Source organism: Rhipicephalus microplus, chromosome X (genome assembly GCF_043290135.1).
Source record: "Rhipicephalus microplus isolate Deutch F79 chromosome X, USDA_Rmic, whole genome shotgun sequence".
Taxonomy (NCBI): domain Eukaryota; kingdom Metazoa; phylum Arthropoda; class Arachnida; order Ixodida; family Ixodidae; genus Rhipicephalus; species Rhipicephalus microplus.
In genome coordinates, this window is record NC_134710.1 from 336,636,702 (window position 1) to 336,657,718 (window position 21,017).

The 21,017-nt window shown below is 43.2% G+C and overlaps 1 protein-coding gene across 5 annotated transcripts in view; it reads left to right on the forward strand.

Annotated features, from left to right (window-relative positions):
- The window catches only part of LOC142776301 (cytoskeleton-associated protein 5-A-like), a 182,701-nt gene that overhangs the window by 144,987 nt on the left and 16,697 nt on the right, over positions 1–21,017 (forward strand). For 3 of the 5 annotated variants that reach the window (XM_075879714.1, XM_075879718.1, XM_075879715.1), the window contains exons 2-9: positions 6,701–6,776; positions 7,834–9,249; positions 11,615–11,914; positions 13,608–13,835; positions 14,265–14,450; positions 15,506–15,597; positions 16,176–16,233; positions 16,653–16,778. In XM_075879714.1, the coding sequence (XP_075735829.1) occupies positions 6,720–6,776; positions 7,834–9,249; positions 11,615–11,914; positions 13,608–13,835; positions 14,265–14,450; positions 15,506–15,597; positions 16,176–16,233; positions 16,653–16,778 (2,463 nt within the window). In that variant the 5' untranslated portion in view covers positions 6,701–6,719. The remainder of the gene's footprint in view (positions 1–6,700; positions 6,777–7,833; positions 9,250–11,614; positions 11,915–13,607; positions 13,836–14,264; positions 14,451–15,505; positions 15,598–16,175; positions 16,234–16,652; positions 16,779–21,017) is intronic. The other 2 variants (XM_075879716.1, XM_075879717.1) reach the window with 1 other exon arrangement.

Genomic DNA, 21,017 nt, shown 5'->3' on the forward strand with positions numbered 1-21,017 from the left:
TTTTTCGAGTGGTGTGATCGTGCGGGCCAGCGAAAAAAAAGAAATGGGTGCGCGTTGCAATCGATGTCTTACGTTTTTTTTTTTTTTTCGCGGTGGAAATCGGGTGCGCGTTACAATCGAGGGTGCGGTAGAATCGAGTAAATACGGTACTTGGCACCAACAAAAACATGATATAATAGAATGTCTAATTAAAACTTTTGCATGCAGCAAGTATTTTTAAAAGAACATTGGGGTGAGTTAGTGATTGCATTTGCAGCTACTAAAGATCATCGCTTTGGTTCATCGGCACTACAGATAGGCAGAAATTTGCAAACGCGCAGCACACATTAAAAATCTTGTCCAATGCAGTATATTTGTCACCTGAATTGCTTGTGACAAATTCTATTGGCTGAACAGCTTTCATGATATTGAACTTGTTTCGAACTACACCGAAGACCCTATCCACGTGTATACGCATGGTGACAAGCTTGCGGGTGCTGGCAAATTCAAGTGCCGAGAGTTCAATTTTGCCTTTTGTGAAAGCCGGGATGCGAGAGTGGAACCATACAGGCCCACAGTGTCTGTGATCTCAAAGCCCCTGTCTGGGAGCACGACGTCCCCATGTGCAAGTTTTCAAGTAGGCCACATTGCTGCGGGATGTTTTTGTCACTCGATTTTCCACCCACCGTTCTGGAAGGAATGTTATTGCGTTTTGGGCACTAATAAAAATTAGAAATTTATTAATGTTACTCGCTTCATATTGGGACGATGTCTCGCTCCTTGTCAGCAAAGATGATGGCCGTTCAGTCGTAATATCAAAACAGTCTATCACGACAGCCAGCTTAGTTCCAAAAGAGTCTACAAATGCCTGTGGCATTGTCCTCTGAAGTTTGCTTCTCTCTGGCCATACTATTATAAACTTAAGTCTCAAAACTTCCCCATGCAGCAATCTTTCCAGGATTCTGCTTGCTGTGAAGTGTGAGATCCCAAACAACAATGTCAGACAAAATTGTTGCTGCCTTGGGGAAGCCAAAAAACTACAGGCCTGCGCGGAAGGCACAGCACAGTTACAGCGAAAGGTAGAAGAGCGGTCTTTCAGGGCCTTTTCAAAACACTCATTGGGTAACTGCTCCAAAATGCACACTTGCTGGGTACCAACTACGGCATTAATGATAATTTCTGGGTAGTAGGCCGGCATTCGCTATGCTATTTTTCGTCATTCTTCTGAAAAGCGTGGTATCCGCTAAACACTTGCAAGGAATTTTGTGCCAATTGTTCATGCAGTGGCTGACGACGAGGAATAATGGTTGAAGTGGATATGTGCCACAGTTAATAGGGGAATGAAAACAAGCTTTTGTAATGGGTTGGAGCATTGAACGACCCACTCCTTCAATATTGGCATTGTGTGACAAGTGGTTGTTCTTTTGCTCTTCTAAAACACTTTATTACTCATATCCACGCGATTCTTTTCCTGACATCAAAGCTGCCTAAGGCAAGTTTGCGAACAAGTCCCAAGCACTGGCATGGCTCAGTGGCAGAATACTGGGCTGGCGCGCAGTGGACCAAGGTTCGAGCCCTACTGTGTCCTTAGGAGCAGGTTTTTTTTTTTACTTCATGCTATAGTGGTTACGGACACAGGCGGCGGCAGTAGTGGACAACTATACGGCTCCACACGTGACCCGAGTTGTGATCTTATGAAAACAGCTTTCGCTGTAAAATGCAAGGCAGCAACTATTAGCTTCCTTACGGAAGGCAACGCTACTATTTGAAACATTGGCTCCAACAACATTCGCTCCCTGTTCAAGGATTGTACATTTCCGTGTGCTCAGATTTGTGTGCTTGTTAAGAACCCCAGGTGGTTGAAATTTTTGGAGTTCTCCACTACGATATCTCTCATAATTATAAGGGGTTTTGGGACGTTAAACGCCATATATCAATCAATCGAGGATCGTACATCTCTTCAAGCCTCAATTTTCCACTGAACTTGTGCGTTTTCGAGGGGGGTTAGCAAATATAGTAACGTTCATTCAAGTGTTCGAAGGGATAGAATATTTGTAGGGCCTAATTTGCACCAGTCTCACATAGGCTATAGAGTGTAAAATGACACGCATGCAATGGCACAGCCAGAAATATTATTTTTGCAAGGGAAACCACTTGACTCCTATGGTAACGACGTGGGCTAAGTGAGCGCATTCACCCATCGCATTGCATCAAGCATCCCTGTTATAGACAAATTCCATAACACTGATCTCAACACATCTCAACACTGATCCCAGTTTCAAATGCGTGGTCGCACTCTACTGGCACTCAGTCAGCCTCACTGGTAGCCCGAAACGGTTTCAACTGGACCTTGTTGGTGAATCATCTGATGGGTTGTGATGCGCACAAAGGATGGGACACAGAAGAAACACAGGTAGACAGACAAAGCGCCACTAACAACAGTTTATTGAGGCGAAATGTGACCTTTTTTATAGCAACCGCTAACACTCATTTCACATTAAGAAGCCAAGCAAACATGAAACTAACATATATGTGTCTTACTAGTGAGATATGCAATTTATTGGGCCGATAAAGAGACGGATGGCACAATTAGGCATTTATCTTTGAGAGATGAGACATTGTGAGCTTCAATAATTAGGCGTCTAATTTCACTTTTGTTCTTTGCAATTACAGTAAAAAGTGTGGTTGCAAACTTGAATTTCAACGTTCCACTGTATGTTACAGATCCCCCCCCCCCCCGCTCTTAGCGCCGCCGTGAGTACGGATTCGTAACTAGTTACTTCGCTCATAGTGGAGCAAGCTATCGACATGCTTCGAGTAATCTTGTATATCTATAATACATGCATCAGTGGCGGGCCTGCGTGACATTTCGATAAAAGCGATAATTCAAATAAATCGACTTCGTTGTAACGAGGATTTACTGTGTCATACAACTCGCACGGTACTCCGAAACATTAAAAACAACAGACACGAAACACAACACGAGCATCAATGCAATCTCATGCATTAACTATCCAAGCACACTTATGGACTAGAATGTTCGTCAAATGAATTCAGTCCAGAATTCTTGGAACAAAGCTTGAATGCTTCTCTTCCAGGAAACACTTGCTCAAAGTCGAGCACCGGTAGTCCTCCTGCTGTGTCCAAGGTATCTCTTCCTGAAAACTCTCGCGTCGTCAACTGACCGCACTTCAATAACAAAACTTGCTCACCGGCATCCTATCGGCCACTCACGTGTTTCCACTGCAGGGCATGCCTTCAACCACTGGCGGAATCATACACTTCATCTCCTGTTGCAACTCCCTCCGCTACTTGCTTATATTCACGAGCCGTTGGGTTTCTGAAACTTCTAGGCATATCGCACAGCCAAGGCTGTGGAAAGAGTGGGACCTTACTCGTAATTTCCCCGCCCCGTGACGCAACCTGAGAGTGACTCACTAACTCCTTCTTTCTCGATATTTGAGTTTGCTCGGCATTCCATCCGTGACTTGGTCGGCGTGGCAGCGGCTCTTTCAAGGAAGAGAGGGAGGTGCTCGCAAGGTGTCTTTTTACGCTTGTTTGTTCATTGCGCCGGCTTCTGTCATGTCTGACTAGCGCCTGCTTATTCCCGTAGGTGATGAAAATCAGAGGCGGGGGCTTTCTTGAACACTCATTTGTGGCAATCACATGATTAAAATACTAAATCATTTGATAGCGATGCTTCGACCTAAGCTAAAATTATCTGCAGCCACCAGTCTAAGCAAACCACAAATAAAAATATTTGATATGTGGGTTTAACGTCCCAAAACTGATTGGGAGAGACGCCGTAGTGGAGGGCTCTGAAGATTTCGACCACCTGGGGTTGTTCAACGTGCAGCCAAATCTGAGCACATGGGCCTACAGCATTTTCACCTCCTTCGAAAACGCAGCCACCGCAGCCGGGATTCGATCTCCCGACCTGCAGGTCAGCACCATAGCCACTAGACCACCGTGGCGAGGTAAAAATGAAAAAAAAATAGGTGCCTTAAATATTTTCGAGAGCCCGTTAACTTCTTACACGAAATGCGACCCCCCTGGATCAATTTTTTGTGTGTGCGCTAATTTAAATTTTCCAGGCAAATATACTGCAGAACGAAATTGTGTAAATTTTGGGGGGGTGACCACAAAGAGACAAAAATTATTTCTGTTGTTATATACTCAGTGGCCCAGCCAGTTTGTCATTTGGAGCAAATTTGGAGCAGGAAAAAGTGCTTTGCAGCGGAATAAGATTGAAGCATGAGGAGCTGTTTTTTGGAGCATACTTGGAGCAGACAACACAATCATTTGGAGCAGAATATGTCTAAATTTCCAATTAACACCCTTCATGCACATGCTGGAAATGCTGCTGCAATGTAAACAAGGAGACGAAGCCGACGTCCACGTCTTAATCAAGGTCTTAGCACAAAAGAGTTTCGCACTCTGGCTCCACTGCACTGCACGAGATGTGAACTGAAGTGAAGCATTCATAACAAAGCAAACATGCAACAATGGTTTCTGCGAATTACAGGAGTCATAATGTCATTTTAAAAAAAGTCCTGACTGAAAAACAAGCTGTCAGCAATTAAAGGAGACTAAGAAAGCTTGTTGCAACCTAAAATACACTGTCTGAAGTTACCTGCAAACGTAGTGCATCAGTAATCGTCACAATTCACTATGAATGATGCTCCATCATGTTAAATAATTTTTTTGAGGCATCAGCACCAAGCAACATGTTCCTTCAACTTTTAAGAAATTCGAATGGAGCACTTACTATTCTTGGTCTTCCAAATAATTAGCAATAGTCCTAAAGAAATAAGACTGGTACAAAGTAAACCACCATGAAAATGACAGGGTCAGTGGTAAATCTAAGAATGAAGAAGAGAAAGCCTCTTCTTCAAGGCAGCCTTGAAGAAGAAAAGTCTGCTAGTCAAAACGTTGGCTTCTGCGGTGACACCCCGTTTTCACGAATTTTTTCCCCCTAATATGCCATCGAGGTGCATACGAGTCCCCATGCTACTCACACGGTTAGGAAATAACCATGGCTTTGCATGAACAGGCCAGATGACAGAGGACAACCGATTGGTTCGGTGGGTGAACCGGGTTTTTTTTGGGTGGGGGGTGGGAATGAGAGTTTTTCTTTCAATTCTTTTCGCTTACTCGGTAATGAATCTGCCTGACCGCGCTCTTTCTGGGCCCAAGGGACGACAACGAAATGAATTATATCAAAATTACTAGCACACACAAGACACTCATTCTTTTAGCATTTGTCTTGAGCGTTTAAATAAGCAGTCACGAGTGAATGAAACCACGGCATTGTTTAAGAACCTCATTATATGATTTGACTGGTTTGGCCAGTGAGCGACTCTTCCGACAATCTCGCCGCGCGTATGTTGGCCTTGATGACCGCCGCAACAGCGCGCCCATTTGTTCTGTTAATTGTCATCTGCTCTCGTTTCGTCCGAGGCATCACCTGTTTTATCCACTGCCATGCGGAGAAGGGATCCCTTCCGCCGCTCTTCCTGAACGACGGTTTGAAAGTGAACAAGTCGCTTGGTGACATTTGAACGGAACGGAACGAGTCTGTTCCGCACCGTTTTACCATAATACTAGGGAGTTTTAGTGCTGGGTGCGCATTCTCTTGGGGCGTTGCGGGCTTGGGGTGCGCGGCGTTGCGTGCCAGTGTGTGCATTCCTATATAGATGTATTTCTATATATTGCTTATTGTGACATTGCTGGTATATGCCACAAAACTTGTGATGCCTTAAGTAGTGTATTTGGTTATACACTTGCAAAAACTTGTCTACCTCTCGTGGTAACCTGCAAGGAAATGCTATGCTATGCATGTTCTTAAGCCAGAGAGGATGCTTTAGGAACATTCTTATACTGCTTGAACCTAATCTTTAGACAAACGTATGTTATTCTCGGCTAGTAGATTGTTTAGGGAACTCTTCTGTTTTCTTTTGACTGAATAGGAATTGGATGTTCTTTCAGGCATTGCGTACATTAAAAATTGAAAAATGTGTCATCTTACTTGAAACCGACGGTTTATAATGACATTGTATTTAGTGGGAACGTTTCTTGCTGCACCAGCTTTTACTGAGAATTTCTTATTGGAATAGCCACATCTTTACACGTAGTGGTTATGCAAAAGCCAATTTTTTTATCGGAACTGGCCTTCAGAATCATTAAACAAGCATTGAAAAAATCTTTCGTGTTAGTGAATCTACCATAAATATGGTGTTTCCAATTGTGATGCAGTGATGGACTGCTTTCTGGTAATATCTGCATGCATAAAAGAAATATATTGTGCAATGTACTGATTTATGCAAATTTACTTTTCAACTTGCTCTCTTGTAGGAGTGGTCAAGAGTGCCTAGTAAACAAAGCCTTTTAACCTATAATGCTTTGAATGAAAAATACCCTTTACAGTACCATGCATTTTTCATGCGCTTTATTCGCGTTTATTGGAATGGGTTGCGAAGATGCATGCAGTCAAGCAAGTTCACGCCGATTTGTATCAAAGGGATGAATTGTTTTCATACTCCCGACACTTTCAGCCTGAAATGCTTTTGTACCCTACTACTGGTGGTGCTAATTTTAGGCAGTTTTCATAGAAAACAAAACTCTTTATTTTTTAGCCTTATGTTCCATTGCTGTCTGTGCTTTTGTACAATCACAGTTGTTGCTAATATTTACTTTCATGGCTTTGCTGCTTTTATTTCAGACAGTTCTAAATTGAAAACATGGCTGATGACACTGAATATTTGAAGCTGTCTGTGGAGGACCGTTGTCAGCATAAGGTATTACTACTGTTCACTTCATTCACTACTCTTGGCTGACAAAACAAGACTCTACTAATAAGAAATATAGAAAGACATGGCATTGTGCTTTTATACCAATTCTGTTTTGTTCGTATTCCTGGCACTGTGATCAAACTGTGAAAACTGTTTTCTGTGTTGACATCGATCTCAGCATTGGTAACTGTGATGCTAGTTTATAAGATAGGCATGCATAGTACTTCTAATAACTTGGGCATTGCACCGAAATAACAATGTGTGAACAAAGCTTTTTTGAATTCAATGTCAAATCAAGCATTAGTCGCATATTGACAGCTTTTTTTCAAGTTGTGTTGCTGACAGCATTGCACAAGACTGGAACACTGTACACTAACTACTGCCCACCAGTGGCATAGTATTCAACGTGATGTCACTACCTCCAAGTAAATTTGACATTAAAATTTTAGATGCTTAGAAACCACCAATGTCTATCAGATTGTTGGCTCCGTATCATGAGACATCCTCGTACTACATCCACAGGGTTATAAAAGCTTTACCTGTGGGTTATATTTTGATAGAAAAGGGATGTAAATTGAAAAAAAATGAATCTTGCTTCACATGAAATAGACATACGATTTTGTATTTGAAAATTTCTGACATCTATACACACGTACAACACATCCTTGATATAAGTAGTAAGTACAGATTGTCTTTTGCATACTTATAGAGAATGTGAAGCCTAACTTCTTTGAGCAAAGTAACATATTCACCAATAACGTGTTTGCTTGCTTCTTCCTGTGTTTGTTTTTAAATGTGGTGGCACTTTTCACTATCAGTGTCTGTGTTATTGCTGAAAATGTGCAATGCTGTATCTGCCTCTTGCATTGTTGGGTTTAATTTTGCTTGATTTGAAGCCACTGTTCGAAAAGCCTGTTATTAACATTGAAGTGTATAGTCTGCCAAGCTATCGCTAAAACAAAGATTTCACATATTGTACAACCCCCAATGTTTCAAAAATACTTCCTTACATGTATTGCTGTTTAGTTCACTTACTACGATTTTTCTTTGTTCTTTCTTTCAGCTGTGGAAAGCTCGTCTTAGTGGGTATGAAGATGCCACCAAGCTTTTCGGTTCCGTCACAGACCCCAAGAGTCCAGAGTTTCAGAAGTTTTTGCCTCTCATAAAGAACTTCGTCACAGATAGCAATGCTGTGTCTCAGGAAAAGGGACTCGCAGCTGTCCTGTCGTTTGTTGAAAATGCCCACCTGGCCAATCGCCTATGTGGCGACGTCCTCACCGGGCTCGTCACCAAGTGCATCGCCGCTCCGAAGCAGAAGACACGGGAACTGGCGCAAGAGATCATCTACATGTACGTCGAAATTGAGAAGCAAGATGTGGTTGTGGAGGAACTTGTCAAGGCACTGGATAGCAAGAACCCGAAAATAGTGGCGGCATGCGTGGCAACACTGCGAGAGTGCTTGCGTCTGTACGGTGCCCGCGTTGTAGCCGTAAAGCCTCTCTTCAAAGCACTTCCGAAACTCCTCGAGGACAGGGACAAGACAGTGCGTGAAAAAAGCAAGCTGCTGACTGTCGAGATCTATCGATGGATTGGAGATGCCCTGAAACCAATGCTGCAATCTCTGAAGCCCATTCAGGTGTCCGAGCTTGAAGCAGAGTTTGCCAACGTGGAGAAAGGCACTGCTACTGCCGAGCGTTACATCCGTTCGGAGCAGGCACGAAGGGCACAGGCAGCTGAGACTGGCACCAATGGCGTGGATTGTGTCGAAGAGGTAGAGGAGTGCGGTGGTGATGGGGGTGCCACTGTTGACGCGTACGAACTGCTAGAAGCTGTCGACATTCTCTCCAAGCTGCCCAAGGACTTCTACGAGCAGTGCGAGGCGAAGAAGTGGCAAGAGCGAAAAGAGGCGCTAGAGAAGCTCCTTGAGCTCGTGAGCAATCCTAAGCTCGAACCTGGTGACTATGACGATCTCGTCAAGGCACTGAAGAGGATTGTGGCCAAGGACAGTAACGTAATTGTAGTGGCGCTCGCAGCCAAATGCTTGGCAGGGCTGGCAGCTGGTCTGAGGCAGAAGTTTCACCCATATGCGAATTTGTGCATTTCGGCGTACTTAGAAAAGTTCAAGGAGAAGAAGCAGAACGTGGTGACTGCTCTGAGGGAGGCTCTGGACAATGCATTCCAGGCCACAAACTTGGAAGCAATCCTGGAGAATGTGACGGGGGCCCTGAGCAACAAGAATCCACAGATAAAGGCGGAGACGACCCTGTTCTTAGCACGTGTCTTCTCGAAATCTACGCCGGCCTTGTTGAACAAGAAGCTGCTGAAAGCATTAGTGACGTCGTTGCTCAAGACTCTGACTGACTCTGACCCAGCTGTGAGGGAAGGTGCAAGCATGGCCTTGGGGACAGCGATGAAAGTGGTCGGCGAAAGGGTGATAGCACCTTTTCTTGGTGACCTGGACAATCCCAAGATGGAAAAGGTAAGCTTAATATATTCGATAACTTTCTGTTCATTTCACAGGCACAAGGGGGGCATCCAACTGTACATACGAGGCCTGCTTTGTGCACGGCTGATACAGGGTAGGGTTGTGTAGCTGAAGTTAGGGATGCATGCAGCCACTCGCTCTAGGGGGAGGGTGCCTGAAGTAACATTAAAAAAGGAAGAGGGGGGCGTGGTCATGACTTTGTTAGCAGAAAAACCATTTCAGCAGAAAAACCATTTCATAGCTTAAATACTGTTTATGTGTGCCCCCAGTGGCTTCACTCATTTCTCCTAATTGCTGATAGGAGGTGGAGTACAAGCACTGAAGTGGGGGGGGGGGGGGCTGACACAAGCTTTGGGGGGGATCGCTCCTACTGCCCCCCCCCTTTGGATCCGCCACTGGCTGAAGTGCTACAGTTGTTCCTGACTAGCCAGCCTTTCTCCCTCTCTCCATTTGTATTGTTTTCTGATAACTAATATTTTTCATGCCATGAGAACAAATCAGTGTTAACAAACATAACCTGGATGACAAGGAACTTTATTACTTGGGAGGTATAGTCTGTACTTGAAGTCTGGATTGGTGTGGAAAAAGGCTTTTAAGGGTTATTGCTTTATTAGATGTCGCCTAACTAAACTGATAGTGACATCAACGGAGCCATGGAGAAAATTATTTATATAGTTTTTCAGCAGTGGTGTGGTGATTTATAGAAAAGGAAGTAAAGTGGAAGAAAAAACACCTCGCTGCTGGTTAACCTAGGCTTTAATTAGCAAAGCACACTTTTCCCCCCTTTGTTTTTAATGTATGTTTGCTATGTTTACCTCATTTCGTCCTTAGTTTTATTTGTTTCCTATTTATTTTATTACCTTGTTCTGGGTCAGATATAAGATTCAGATATACGTCGGCTCTCATCGGGTGTGCTCAATGTTTCTTTTACTTAATCTCCGCTATCTTGTATCGTTTTTTCCTAATTCATAATCCACCCAGCTTTCCACCGTATTGCTTAAGGAAGAACATGGATACCTTGGTAAGCCATCGCAAGATTTTCATGTGAAGCAATTTGCTTGGGATTTGGCTAAGAAATTTCTCATATAGCAAACAATTCATGCAGTTCCTGGTCTCTTTAGTTACAACTATATGTGTAGGCCCCACCACAGTACAGCAAAACTGTAAACGGGTGTTAAGCATAAGTACAGTAAAACCTCCATAATTCAAACTCGGTTATTTTAAAGTCGTGCCTAATTTGAAGTATTTCCGCGCGCCCGTATTTTACAGTGGAAGTTTAAGCAGATAGTTTGAAGCGGCGGTCAGCATAAGTTGGGTTAAGTCAAAAACTTCGGCTGCAGTGTGCCAATTCTTTCTGATCCTGATTCCAGCGCAAGTCCGCAGAAACGACAGCCCTTAAGAGCCATTAGGCAATCTAGTTTAGCAATGCTAATGAGTGACAGCTGAACCACCTCAGCCTTGCTACTTCCAGCACAAAAAATATAATTAAAAATAAAATACGGTCTTGTAATCGACATAAATGTGTGCCCACGGATAAAAAAGATTGGCTTCACTGCAATACAGTAAAGATGCACGGGCAGCAAGTTTTATGCTTTTTGCAACGTCGGCACGTCATGATTTACCTATTCTTTCTGGGAATTCAAAGAAATTAATAAAAGTGAGTCTGATGGCATTCGCGATATATGCGACTCTCCGATTGGTGGTTGCTGGAGTGATTTGTGCACTTGATCTGCTAGCTGTGTTCTCGCCTACAATGCCTACTTTGATAACTCTGTTTGCAAGCTTCAAAGATGACGTTTCTGAGCCAGAACACTTAGCGAATTTTGTCACTGTTTATTATTAAGTTCTTTATTTTACGTGCTAACGCAGGGAGGAGGAGGCGACATGCTGTCCGCATGTCACTGTTCTGTTGTAGTGAAGAAGTCTTTTTTTTTTCAGTTGATCACCCCCTTTTTTATTATTATTTTTTTGTGATGGCAGCAGCGAGGCCTGGAATTGCCCTTTGTTTTCGGCAATATTGTGGCCAGGTATTGCTGGAAAACATAACCCTTGGAACCGCAAACTCGCTGACACAGCAAACGACCAGCCCTGATTACTTTGAATAATTTCAAGTCCCTTTCGTCGCACTTTTTGTATGTTCCGTTAATTCAAAAATGGGCTTAATTCAAAGAATTCTCACAGTCCCAGTGACTTTGAATTAACGAGGTTTTACACATGTAGAAGCGAGGAACTGTGATTATCAACATTATTGTGCTAGCTCTTTTTCATGTCCTCGGTCACGTGCCCTAACTCGGCATATCGGCAGCCTGCGAGGTTTGATGTTGAGCTCTGTAACTGAAACATTTCCCTGTCAAAACAGGTAAAAGAGTGCTGTGAGAAAGCAGAAGTGGTTGCTGCACCACCTCAAAAGGCCCGTCGCAAGCCTGCTGCTGCTGCTGCGTCCTCGGGCACGAGTAGCACAGAGTCAAAGCCGGAAGCACAAGCCGCCCCAGAGAGGAAGGCTGCAACTGCAGTGGCCAAACCTCGTGGTGGTGCCCGGGTCGTGAGACCGGGGGCTGCTTCTTCTGCTGCGCCATCGTCTGCCCCTGCAAGAGCCACGCAAAAGGCTAAAGCGCCTGGACCTGCGAAAGCACAGTCGGGCAGCAGTGCTTCTTCCAAGGTTTGTGCCACCCCGGCCTCGGTTATTAACTGGAATGGCAGCTTTGCCATTGAGCTGGAGGTTGCATGTGCGGCACCAGTCGCAACAACCACATCTTCAATGCATTGTGATGCAAGACGACTTGTGTTTATAAACGTTAAAAATCTTGGGCGAGGAAAAAATTAATTCAGAGGTCCTGATTCATGCCTTGTAATAAAGTCTTTGTAATTGCCACATAAAAAAAACCTCGATTAGTTATGGTTTCCAGGTATGTTTTCTTCTCTGCTTTTCCTGTGATGGGGGTCAGTAGCTACACCATTCCTATTGCTTAGCACAAGAATGCTTTTTATTTATTGCTTTTCTAAAACATGACTGCTATGGGCACATTGGCCCACCGCCGCGGTGGTCTAGTGGCTAAGATACTCGGCTGCTGACCCGCAGGTCGCGGGTTCGAATCCCGGCTGCGGCGGCTGCATTTGCGAGGTGGGCGGAAATGTTGTAGGCCCGTGTGCTCTGATTTGGGTGCACGTTAAAGAATCCCAGGCGGTCGAAATTTCCGGATCCCTCCACTACGACGTCTCTCATAATCATATAGTGGTTTTGGGACATTAAACTTCACATATCAATCAATACGGGCACATTGGCATCCCATCATGTGCTGAGTGTATTTTATTTTTCTAAGAGTGTTGCGTTAAAGTGCTCATTATGCAGAAATATCAGTGTCTGCATCTTTGGTATTGAGCAAATAATCAGTATTGTCTTTTGAGAAAACTCGAGATAGATGAAAACAAGTATAATAAAACTGTTTTGTTCAGGTGTGAATCGAACGCAGGTTTTCTGTGTGGCTAGAAGGTGCTCTACCATGGAACCATTGGAGTTTTTGAAATTGCTTCGAAAAAAATTTTTAAAAAATGTTGTGTAGTGGGTGGAGTCCCTCACACACGTAATATACTGTACCTAGTGTACTTTTAGTCTGTCCTCGATTGCGACTGCATTTTCTCCCTTTTTTATTGCATATTTTGTAACGCAACCACCCTGTAACAGCCTTCGGCCAACCGTATTGATAAATAAATAAATAAATAAACAAACAAATAAAAATTTCGCATGGCAGAATCGTACTCGAATCACACCAGGTGTCGAAAAAAAAAGAGAATTGTAGAACGAGTTGGCGGTTCAAAGCTGCCAATCCCTTACAAAGTGTGCACGGCACCTTTCGGGCGATTAGCTTATTTCGCCTATTTGTAAAAGGAAGAATTGTGGCCTAATGGACACTTGGCAACTGTTCATCCAGCAAACATTCTAGAATGGTTTGAAACAGCCAGTCTTACTGTTGAAGATGAAGCTCAGGCGTTCTCCTAGATTTTTTCTTTTTTCTTTTTTAAGGCAGGGAGTTCGCCTCATTAATGGTGGTGTGATAGTGATGACGATTGAATGGATACTTAGATTAAAAGGCTAGTTCGTATCACCTGTTGGCATTCTAAGAACACAGTATTAACTGGGAAGGCCTTCACAAGCTTTTTCATGTGCTGAACACCCCATCTGTGCACAAAGTGAGGGTAAATTTTGTATGCACACGCACACACACATGCACCCTATATCTGCACATCCATCTATTTCAGTGGTGTTGCACTCCTTGACTACTTTTGTTTCGTACCCCTTTTATTCTTACGAAGGTCTCCTTGTTTCACATTCTCTGCTGTTTTTGTCTTTGCAGCCTGTGTTCTCCGAAATGGCTCTGGCAGACGAAGAGGTTCAAGGCCGAGCAGCAGCCTTGTTCCCAGAGGAAACGCTTGCGGCTTTGGGGAGCGCAAACTGGAAAGATCGTTTGTCTGCCGTTGAGAAGATGAAGGAAGTTGTCGAGGCTATGGAAGGAAGCCTGCCTGTTCAAGTCATTGCGAAGACGCTGTGCCGTAAACCTGGACTTCGAGACACAAACTTCCAGGTTTTTCATTTTCTTTAATATTCGTATGAAAGCTTTCTCTTCTATATACACACGAAGCGCATTCTAACAAAATTGCATCTTGCACGAATGTTCGTAATGTTCGAAAATTTGTTATAAAAGTTTATTTCCAACACTATGTATCTATTGCAAGACAATTTTCCTTTATTTTGTTGTAACGGGTATTTATTTTTATCTGTGTTCATTATATTTTAGTTTCGAGTTTGTATAAAGCATCGGTTATATTACCAGGTGTGTTGATGTGTGTGCAGATGTACAACTGTATAACTGTAAGACTAGAGCTGTATAACTTCTTGCAATTATACTGTAACTTCGATTTCCAGATTTTCAGACTCTCGATATAGAGTCTAGGGTTTCGTTGCTGTTTCTTCTTCGATCTCTCTGCATGCCAACCTATGCATGTCTGCGCAGGTGCTGAAGCTGAAGCTGGAAACCTTATTGGTGGTACTGGGTGGTGGGCCTGTGTCCCTGTGCGTGGCCGATTGCATGTTGGCAGACTTGGTGGACAAGGTCGGGGACATCAAGAATGGCCAGGGCGCCACATCTGCCCTGACGGCCTTAGCTGAGGCCACCTCCCTAGACCATGTTGGCCAGGAGGTACTGGAGCATGTCTCCTACTCGCATTCATTTGATTCTTGCGCTTTAGAAATTCACAATTCATGTGGACGTCGTAGTTTACATCCATTTGTGGCATTTGGCACCTTCTGGGCCAAATTGCTATTCAACAAAATTGCTATTCACCGAATTCACCTTTAGTCAAAAATTTATGCACAAGCCTACTTTATTCACTAAATAAGGTGCTCCGACTTTTCTTTTTTTCTAGCATTAACTTTCTCGGTCAGTGTTTGCAGTTCAAACTTGGCAATGTGATGTTCACTTTTTCCACATTTTAAAATTTAAAGAAAAGATTGTGAACTTCACTGGCTCTTCCCTGGTTCTTAGTGCGACAGGTTAACCAAAAACAATAGCTGCGCGTTCTGGTATTCATCGACGCATGCTCAAGGCAAGCATTGCAATGCACTTGTGAAATTAATCTACACATGCTCATTGTAATGAAACATGTAAGCTAGGCAATGTACCTTGGTGTGATATATATATTGATTTCATTTAATTTTTGCCTTTCATAAAAACCGTGATTGCCAACAGTGTTTTTTAAGAGTAAAATGCCACAAAATTCTTCAAATAATAGGGCAGTATGAAGAGATATAGTGTTGGTCATGAAAAAAAAAGCTTTGTAGTTTTTAACATGAGAGCCCTTGACAAAAGTTTACTCCTTCATCCTACCCCCACAATGTCTTCCTTACAGCTGGCCTATACCTTGTGAAGAGCCGAAACTGGGTCAACCTACACAGCTATACTCAGCCTAAGCACCTGAGTTGTCAGGTGCTATTACTCGTAGTTTGCTTTACTGTCATGACTAGCATAGTCTCTTGTGCATTTGCTAAGCATAGTAACTGTGTTAACACAGGAAGTAGATTACAAACTCTGCTTTGCTGCAGCATCTTAGGCAAACTGGGTTTTAGCTTGAAGCCCTTTTAGAGCATGTGTTTATTTTAAACTTTTAGTTGAAATATGCTAGATACTGAAGCTTTCAGGTTGCTTTGTGAGTTTCTCTTGTATGTTAGTACCACTTTATTTTTTTCCTTCTCCAGGTTCTCCAGCTTTGTTTTGCCCAGAAGAATCCGAAAAACCAAAGTGAGAGCCTGATGTGGCTGGCCAATGCTATCAAAGAGTTCGGGCTCAAGTAAGTTTTTTCAAAAACTGGGCAACTATGCATTTCAGACACACCGGGTTTTAAGTGTGGAGCACTATAGATGCTCGAGATGTCGTATACTGCCACTGCATTGTGTAACGCAGGCAAAACCACGTATAGCATAGCCATCTGTAACACCAAGAAGTCTTCCTCTTCTTGTTCTTTGGGTGCCGCGATGATGATAATAAGTGTGGAGGAAATCAGGAACCCGGGACGTCGTATGCTGTCACAAGCTGTCACCACTTAGCATAATGCACGCAAACCCGCATTTAAAAAATAAAAGAAAAAGGGGGAAAGCAAGGGATACATAGAAGAAAAGAGGGAGAAGGGAATAGAAAAAAAAGAAAAAGTAAATGCAGAAAACTTCAAAGAAGACAGGAAAAAAAGAGGGAAGAAATAAAACCGAAGAAAAGCAAGAAATGCCGCCCAGCTCTGCAAATCCTTCGGGATTTGCACAACTAGTGTGAAATCACCTTAATTTTTTGCCAGAGCAGTCAACGATCTAGTGTTGTTTGAAGCATTGCAATGTACTTCACTTGTCTGATGTTCGCATACTTGTTATTTTGCAGGGTTCCAGTGAAACCAGTCATTGAAAGCATAAAAAAAGGTCTGGCTGCTTCGAACCCTGTGAGTATGAGCCAGAGCTTTTTTTTTTGTGCTGTACAGTGCGACTGTTCACCACTGTTGTTGCGTAAATGTTGCATTTTGCGTGTGAGGACTTGTCTGAGGAAAGTGCAAAGAGGGTGCAAATGACGGATGGTGAGACAGCAAAGCCAGGTGTTTCCGCAGTGCAGGGCTTGCGATTACCACCATGGCTGTGGAAGCTTCCTATTGCTTTTGTGTGAAGGTTTCTCTGCGCATTCACTAGCGACTGTTGGGTATTGTGAACAGAAGTGGCTCCATCCTTGTAAACTGTTTGTTAATGGAGACCTTTTAATTTTACATTTTCTTCTCAGTGTTAATGTAGACGTCCTAGCTGCATTTTGCGATGTCAGACGATCACTTCAGTAATATTCAATGAGTGAATTTGACTCTTGTATGAACAGGCAGTGAGAACAGCGTCCATCACTCTGGCTGGTGTTCTGTACCTCTACATGGGCAAGACGCTGAGGACCTTGTTTGAAGGGGAGAAGGCCGTCCTTGTGCAGCAGCTTGATGCGGAACTTGCAAAGGTTGGTGGCGTCATTATACACCTCATGCATGTTGATGGCGTTTAGCCAGTGTTGTTTTAAGCTCTTATGAAAAGAAAGTGCCATTGCGGAAATTCGCCGATTACCTTTCAAGTATGGATGTGCGAATATTTGAAAGTTTTGAATATTCATCAAATATTGCATTTGTGATGTTAGTATTCAATTCGATAATGCATATTCGATAATTTAAAATATTTGAACAATTCAGAATATTCTTCAAATATTCTATCTTCACGAATATTCTGTCACATGTCTCGCTGTGAAGAACTTCAGATTTGGCACATTTCCAATAACAGCAGTGTTTACTTCATGCAGTGATTACTAAGTTAATGCAGTTCATGCAGTGATTACTAAGACTTCGGCACGAGTATTATATCGCCTGCACAGCAATTCATGGAAGCTTGGTGACGGCTATCGATGAATGCGGTGACAGGTCATCGTGACAAACCTACCAATGATAAATATCTCAGTTTAAATTGTGTACTGCTTGCTCGGCAGTATGTGGGGCTTGGTTGTTTAGCGCTGTTACTGTTCGTGTAAGCGTACCAACCACTCCATCTGTTGCTGCATTGCTCATCGAAACGAAAGCAACTCGTCAATGCTGCATTGGGTCGACAAAATAGCTGTTGTAGCATATATCGGTTCCGTGGCGAGCGAGTACGAAGAAAAAACGTCTCTGCACAAGCGCAAGTGCACGCGTATATTACAGAGAGCGGCACGGACTAAGTGAGCTTGGTAGGCGACGCACTGCACACAAGTATAGCACTCGGCTTGACGTGATGATAACGCGTTTTGTGTGTAGCTGGGCCATTTTTCACTAATGAATGGCCTTGCGAACATGCGCAACAAAGCCTTACAAGTCGTCAATCGGCTGTGCCGCTACTTCAGCATGTATTCTCTTCATAGTTCCCAAATTATTTCATGGTCGCACATATGGTCATGTGAATAAGTTGGTGTTTCTCCGTGCAGTGGCAAACAAAAGGCCACGCACTTTTTTGTGCAGCAGCTTACAATGGCGTCATAACATATAGTTCTGTAATGTAAAGCGGCAGACAGAAATTTGAGGCACTTAATGCGTAGTTTCACTGTGTTCCCGACAGCACCTTCGGGAATGCGTCGTATACACATCGCACTCGCGCGGCAGCGTCTCCTGCAATCAATCCTCTATAGCTTCGTTTGTGTGCTCTCGCTCTTTTGCCAATATCAGTTAACTACCATTAGCAGCCAGTGCGCCGAAAGGGGTCGCGATGCAGCTTAACAGTGCTCTCGTCGCTGGGAGTTGTGGCTCCGTTAACAAAAAGGTGTAATTGGGGTGTCTTTCTACCGCACATCAATAATCGCCTATCTCACATGTGCGTCTTGTGCTATCACAGCGCCTGGTACACCTTGGCAACGATCGTGTAGCTATCAGCGTGACAGAGTACTCTTGATCGGAAAATGGGGAGTGGGCAGTCCTCGAGAAAGGGAACAGAAACAAGTCAAATAACGAGTATTGCTGTGTAGTTGAAAGACTCCCCAAGTTCTCCTATTTGCCTCAGTGGCTTGACCGGAGAGAACAGGAGCACAAATTAAAAAGAAAATGATAAAATCTGGGGTTTTACGAGTCAAAACTGATAGTGTGAGAATCTGGCTGAATTGTGACCACCTAGGCTGCTTTATAAATCGCTTAGTCTTAGGTACGCGTGTGAACTGTTACATTTCACCTTTATTCATGATATTTATTCATGATACCTTACAGGGCCCGATAGGGCATTGAGTAAGGGGAGCAAGTACGAAACAAAAAATATCAGAGATAAATGCATTAATAAATACAGGGAAACAAAATTGAAAAAAAGAAAAAAAGGGTACAGTGTAGTTAAGGAACTTTTTTTTCCCTCCTCCCTTTCCTTTTTTCTTTCCCCTTTCTTTTTTTTACACATGGCAAAAAACAGCAATTAACAGCAAAGGAGAAAAAAAAACAAATATATACACATATATATGTATATATATACACACATATACATATGTACAGTGCAAAGCATTTTCAAACAGAGGAACAGCATTTCTTATTCCATGAAACAATTTTTCGCCAATCACACACACTCGCAAAGGAAAGAATGGAGGAAGAATTCGAGAAAAAAAAAAGTAATGGTGACGACATGATACTATTTCAAGAAATGCTTACGCAATTGGTCAAGAAATGCTTGATGGTTACTGATAGATGCAATATTGTCGGGAAGATCATTCCATAGAACAATGGCTCGGGGAAGTGCTGATGAATTGAAAGTGTTAGTTCGTCCACTGATGCGTTTAATGCTATATTGATTATGCAAGCGGCGTGATATGCGTGAAGGCGCTTCCAGTGGTAAGGGAGATGGCCTGATGCTATAGCGATATTTATGGAATAAAGATAAAAGAGAAATGGAACGACGTACATTTAATGGCACAAGCGGTATGTCATGTTTGATCTGCGTTATGCTGGAATGTGGGCTGTAGTTGGAAGTAATGAAACTATAACCTCATCATAACCTCATCAGGATATTAGTTGGAAGTAATGAAACTATAACCTCATCATAACCTCATCAGGATAATTCCTCCATGGCAGCCATAACCTCATCAGGATATGGCTGCCATGGAGGAATTAAACCAGGGGCCTCATGCTCACTACCACTAGTCATCATGGCAGGTAGAAAACCTTTCTTTTTTTTGTAAGAGCAACCACAAAAAATAATTAAAAAGCAGTACGAAAATTTTGTTCAACATGAGAGTTGAACACAAGACATCAGAGTCGCAAGCTCAATTATTAGTCATATGCTTCCTGGCAAGTACTGGTGGTGAGCATTTTCGTTTTTTGTGCAATAACAGACTACCGTATTTACTCGCGTTATGATCGCACCCCTAATTTTTGTCATCTAAATTCGACTTTTTTTTCCCCCGCGTAATGATCGCACCCTGAACTTGCCGTATCGATATGTCATGTGCCAAGTCTAGCTGAACACGTCTATCATTATTTCTGTGATCTGAAAGAGGGCATCACTATGCTAATGTCGTAACATTACTGAAATAAATGAAAGCATTCCTTATTTAGATGGAAGAAGCTGTTTTGACGCACGTGACGCACTCAAAACCTCCATAGCTGACGCAAATAAGAAAAAGAATGGGTAGCCTTGCTCCACGGAGTGCTTCGCTCCGTCAGCCATGTTTGTTTTGACATCCCGCACTGTTACAGCGGCGGCCACATGTTGGTCGACCTGTGTTCATCCCGCAGCAATGTTTTTTTTTCTCTGAGACCACATTTTTTTTGTGTGTGTGCCTTGTGATCGTCTGTTGAAGCACCATTTCACCATGGGGCGGTATGCGAGCTTTACTGCCGCGTTCAAGCTGAGGGCGCTTGACTACCCGCTAGAGCACGGCCACCGCGCTGCCGGCAGACATTTCGGCGTCGACGAAATCTGGATCCGATATTGGAAAAAACAGCGTGACATGCTCATGGCTACTAACAGCACGCGATGGGCTTTCCGTAGAGCCAAATCTGGCAAGTTCCCTGACATTGAAAAGGCAGTCCTCGGATACGTGAAGGACATGAGCAAGGACGGTTTTGCAGTGTCATTAGACATGATACGGACACAGGCGTGCACAGTTTCCCGGAGGCTGGGAATAGCCACAAAGGACTTCCGCGCCAGTTCAGGCTGGACGACACGCTTCATGCGGCGGAATGAACTATCGCTGGCATTTCCAACGCGCTCGACGGAACGGAAGATGACCCTCTGTGGGACAGTGAAGACACTGCCGGCTCCGACAGGGAATCGTGTGGCGACGGCCCTGCCGCCAGTGATGCTTTGGAGTCTAAATGTACGTTAGGGGGTCAGTAAGGGAAAAAAATAAAAGGGCAGTGTGCCATGCATGTATCTCCTGCGTAATGTGTGCATTTTATTACAAAGGTAAGCCTTAATTTACTTTTATTTTTAATTAAGTTCATGATAGCTACCGTAAAAATTCTGATAAGCGACTTTTTTTGCGTTTCCTGTGCTCAGAATATTTTTTCACGGAAAATTTACCCCGCGTAATGATCGCATCCTGAAGTTGGAGTAAATTTTTTTGAAAAAACAAAGTGCGATCATTATGTGAATATATACGGTAGAGTAGCTACCATTGGTACTGTTTCCAGCAGAAATATATGATTGAGTGAAAGAATACTGGTGAAAAAAATTGCATCTTTTTATTATTCGATTCTTATTTGGA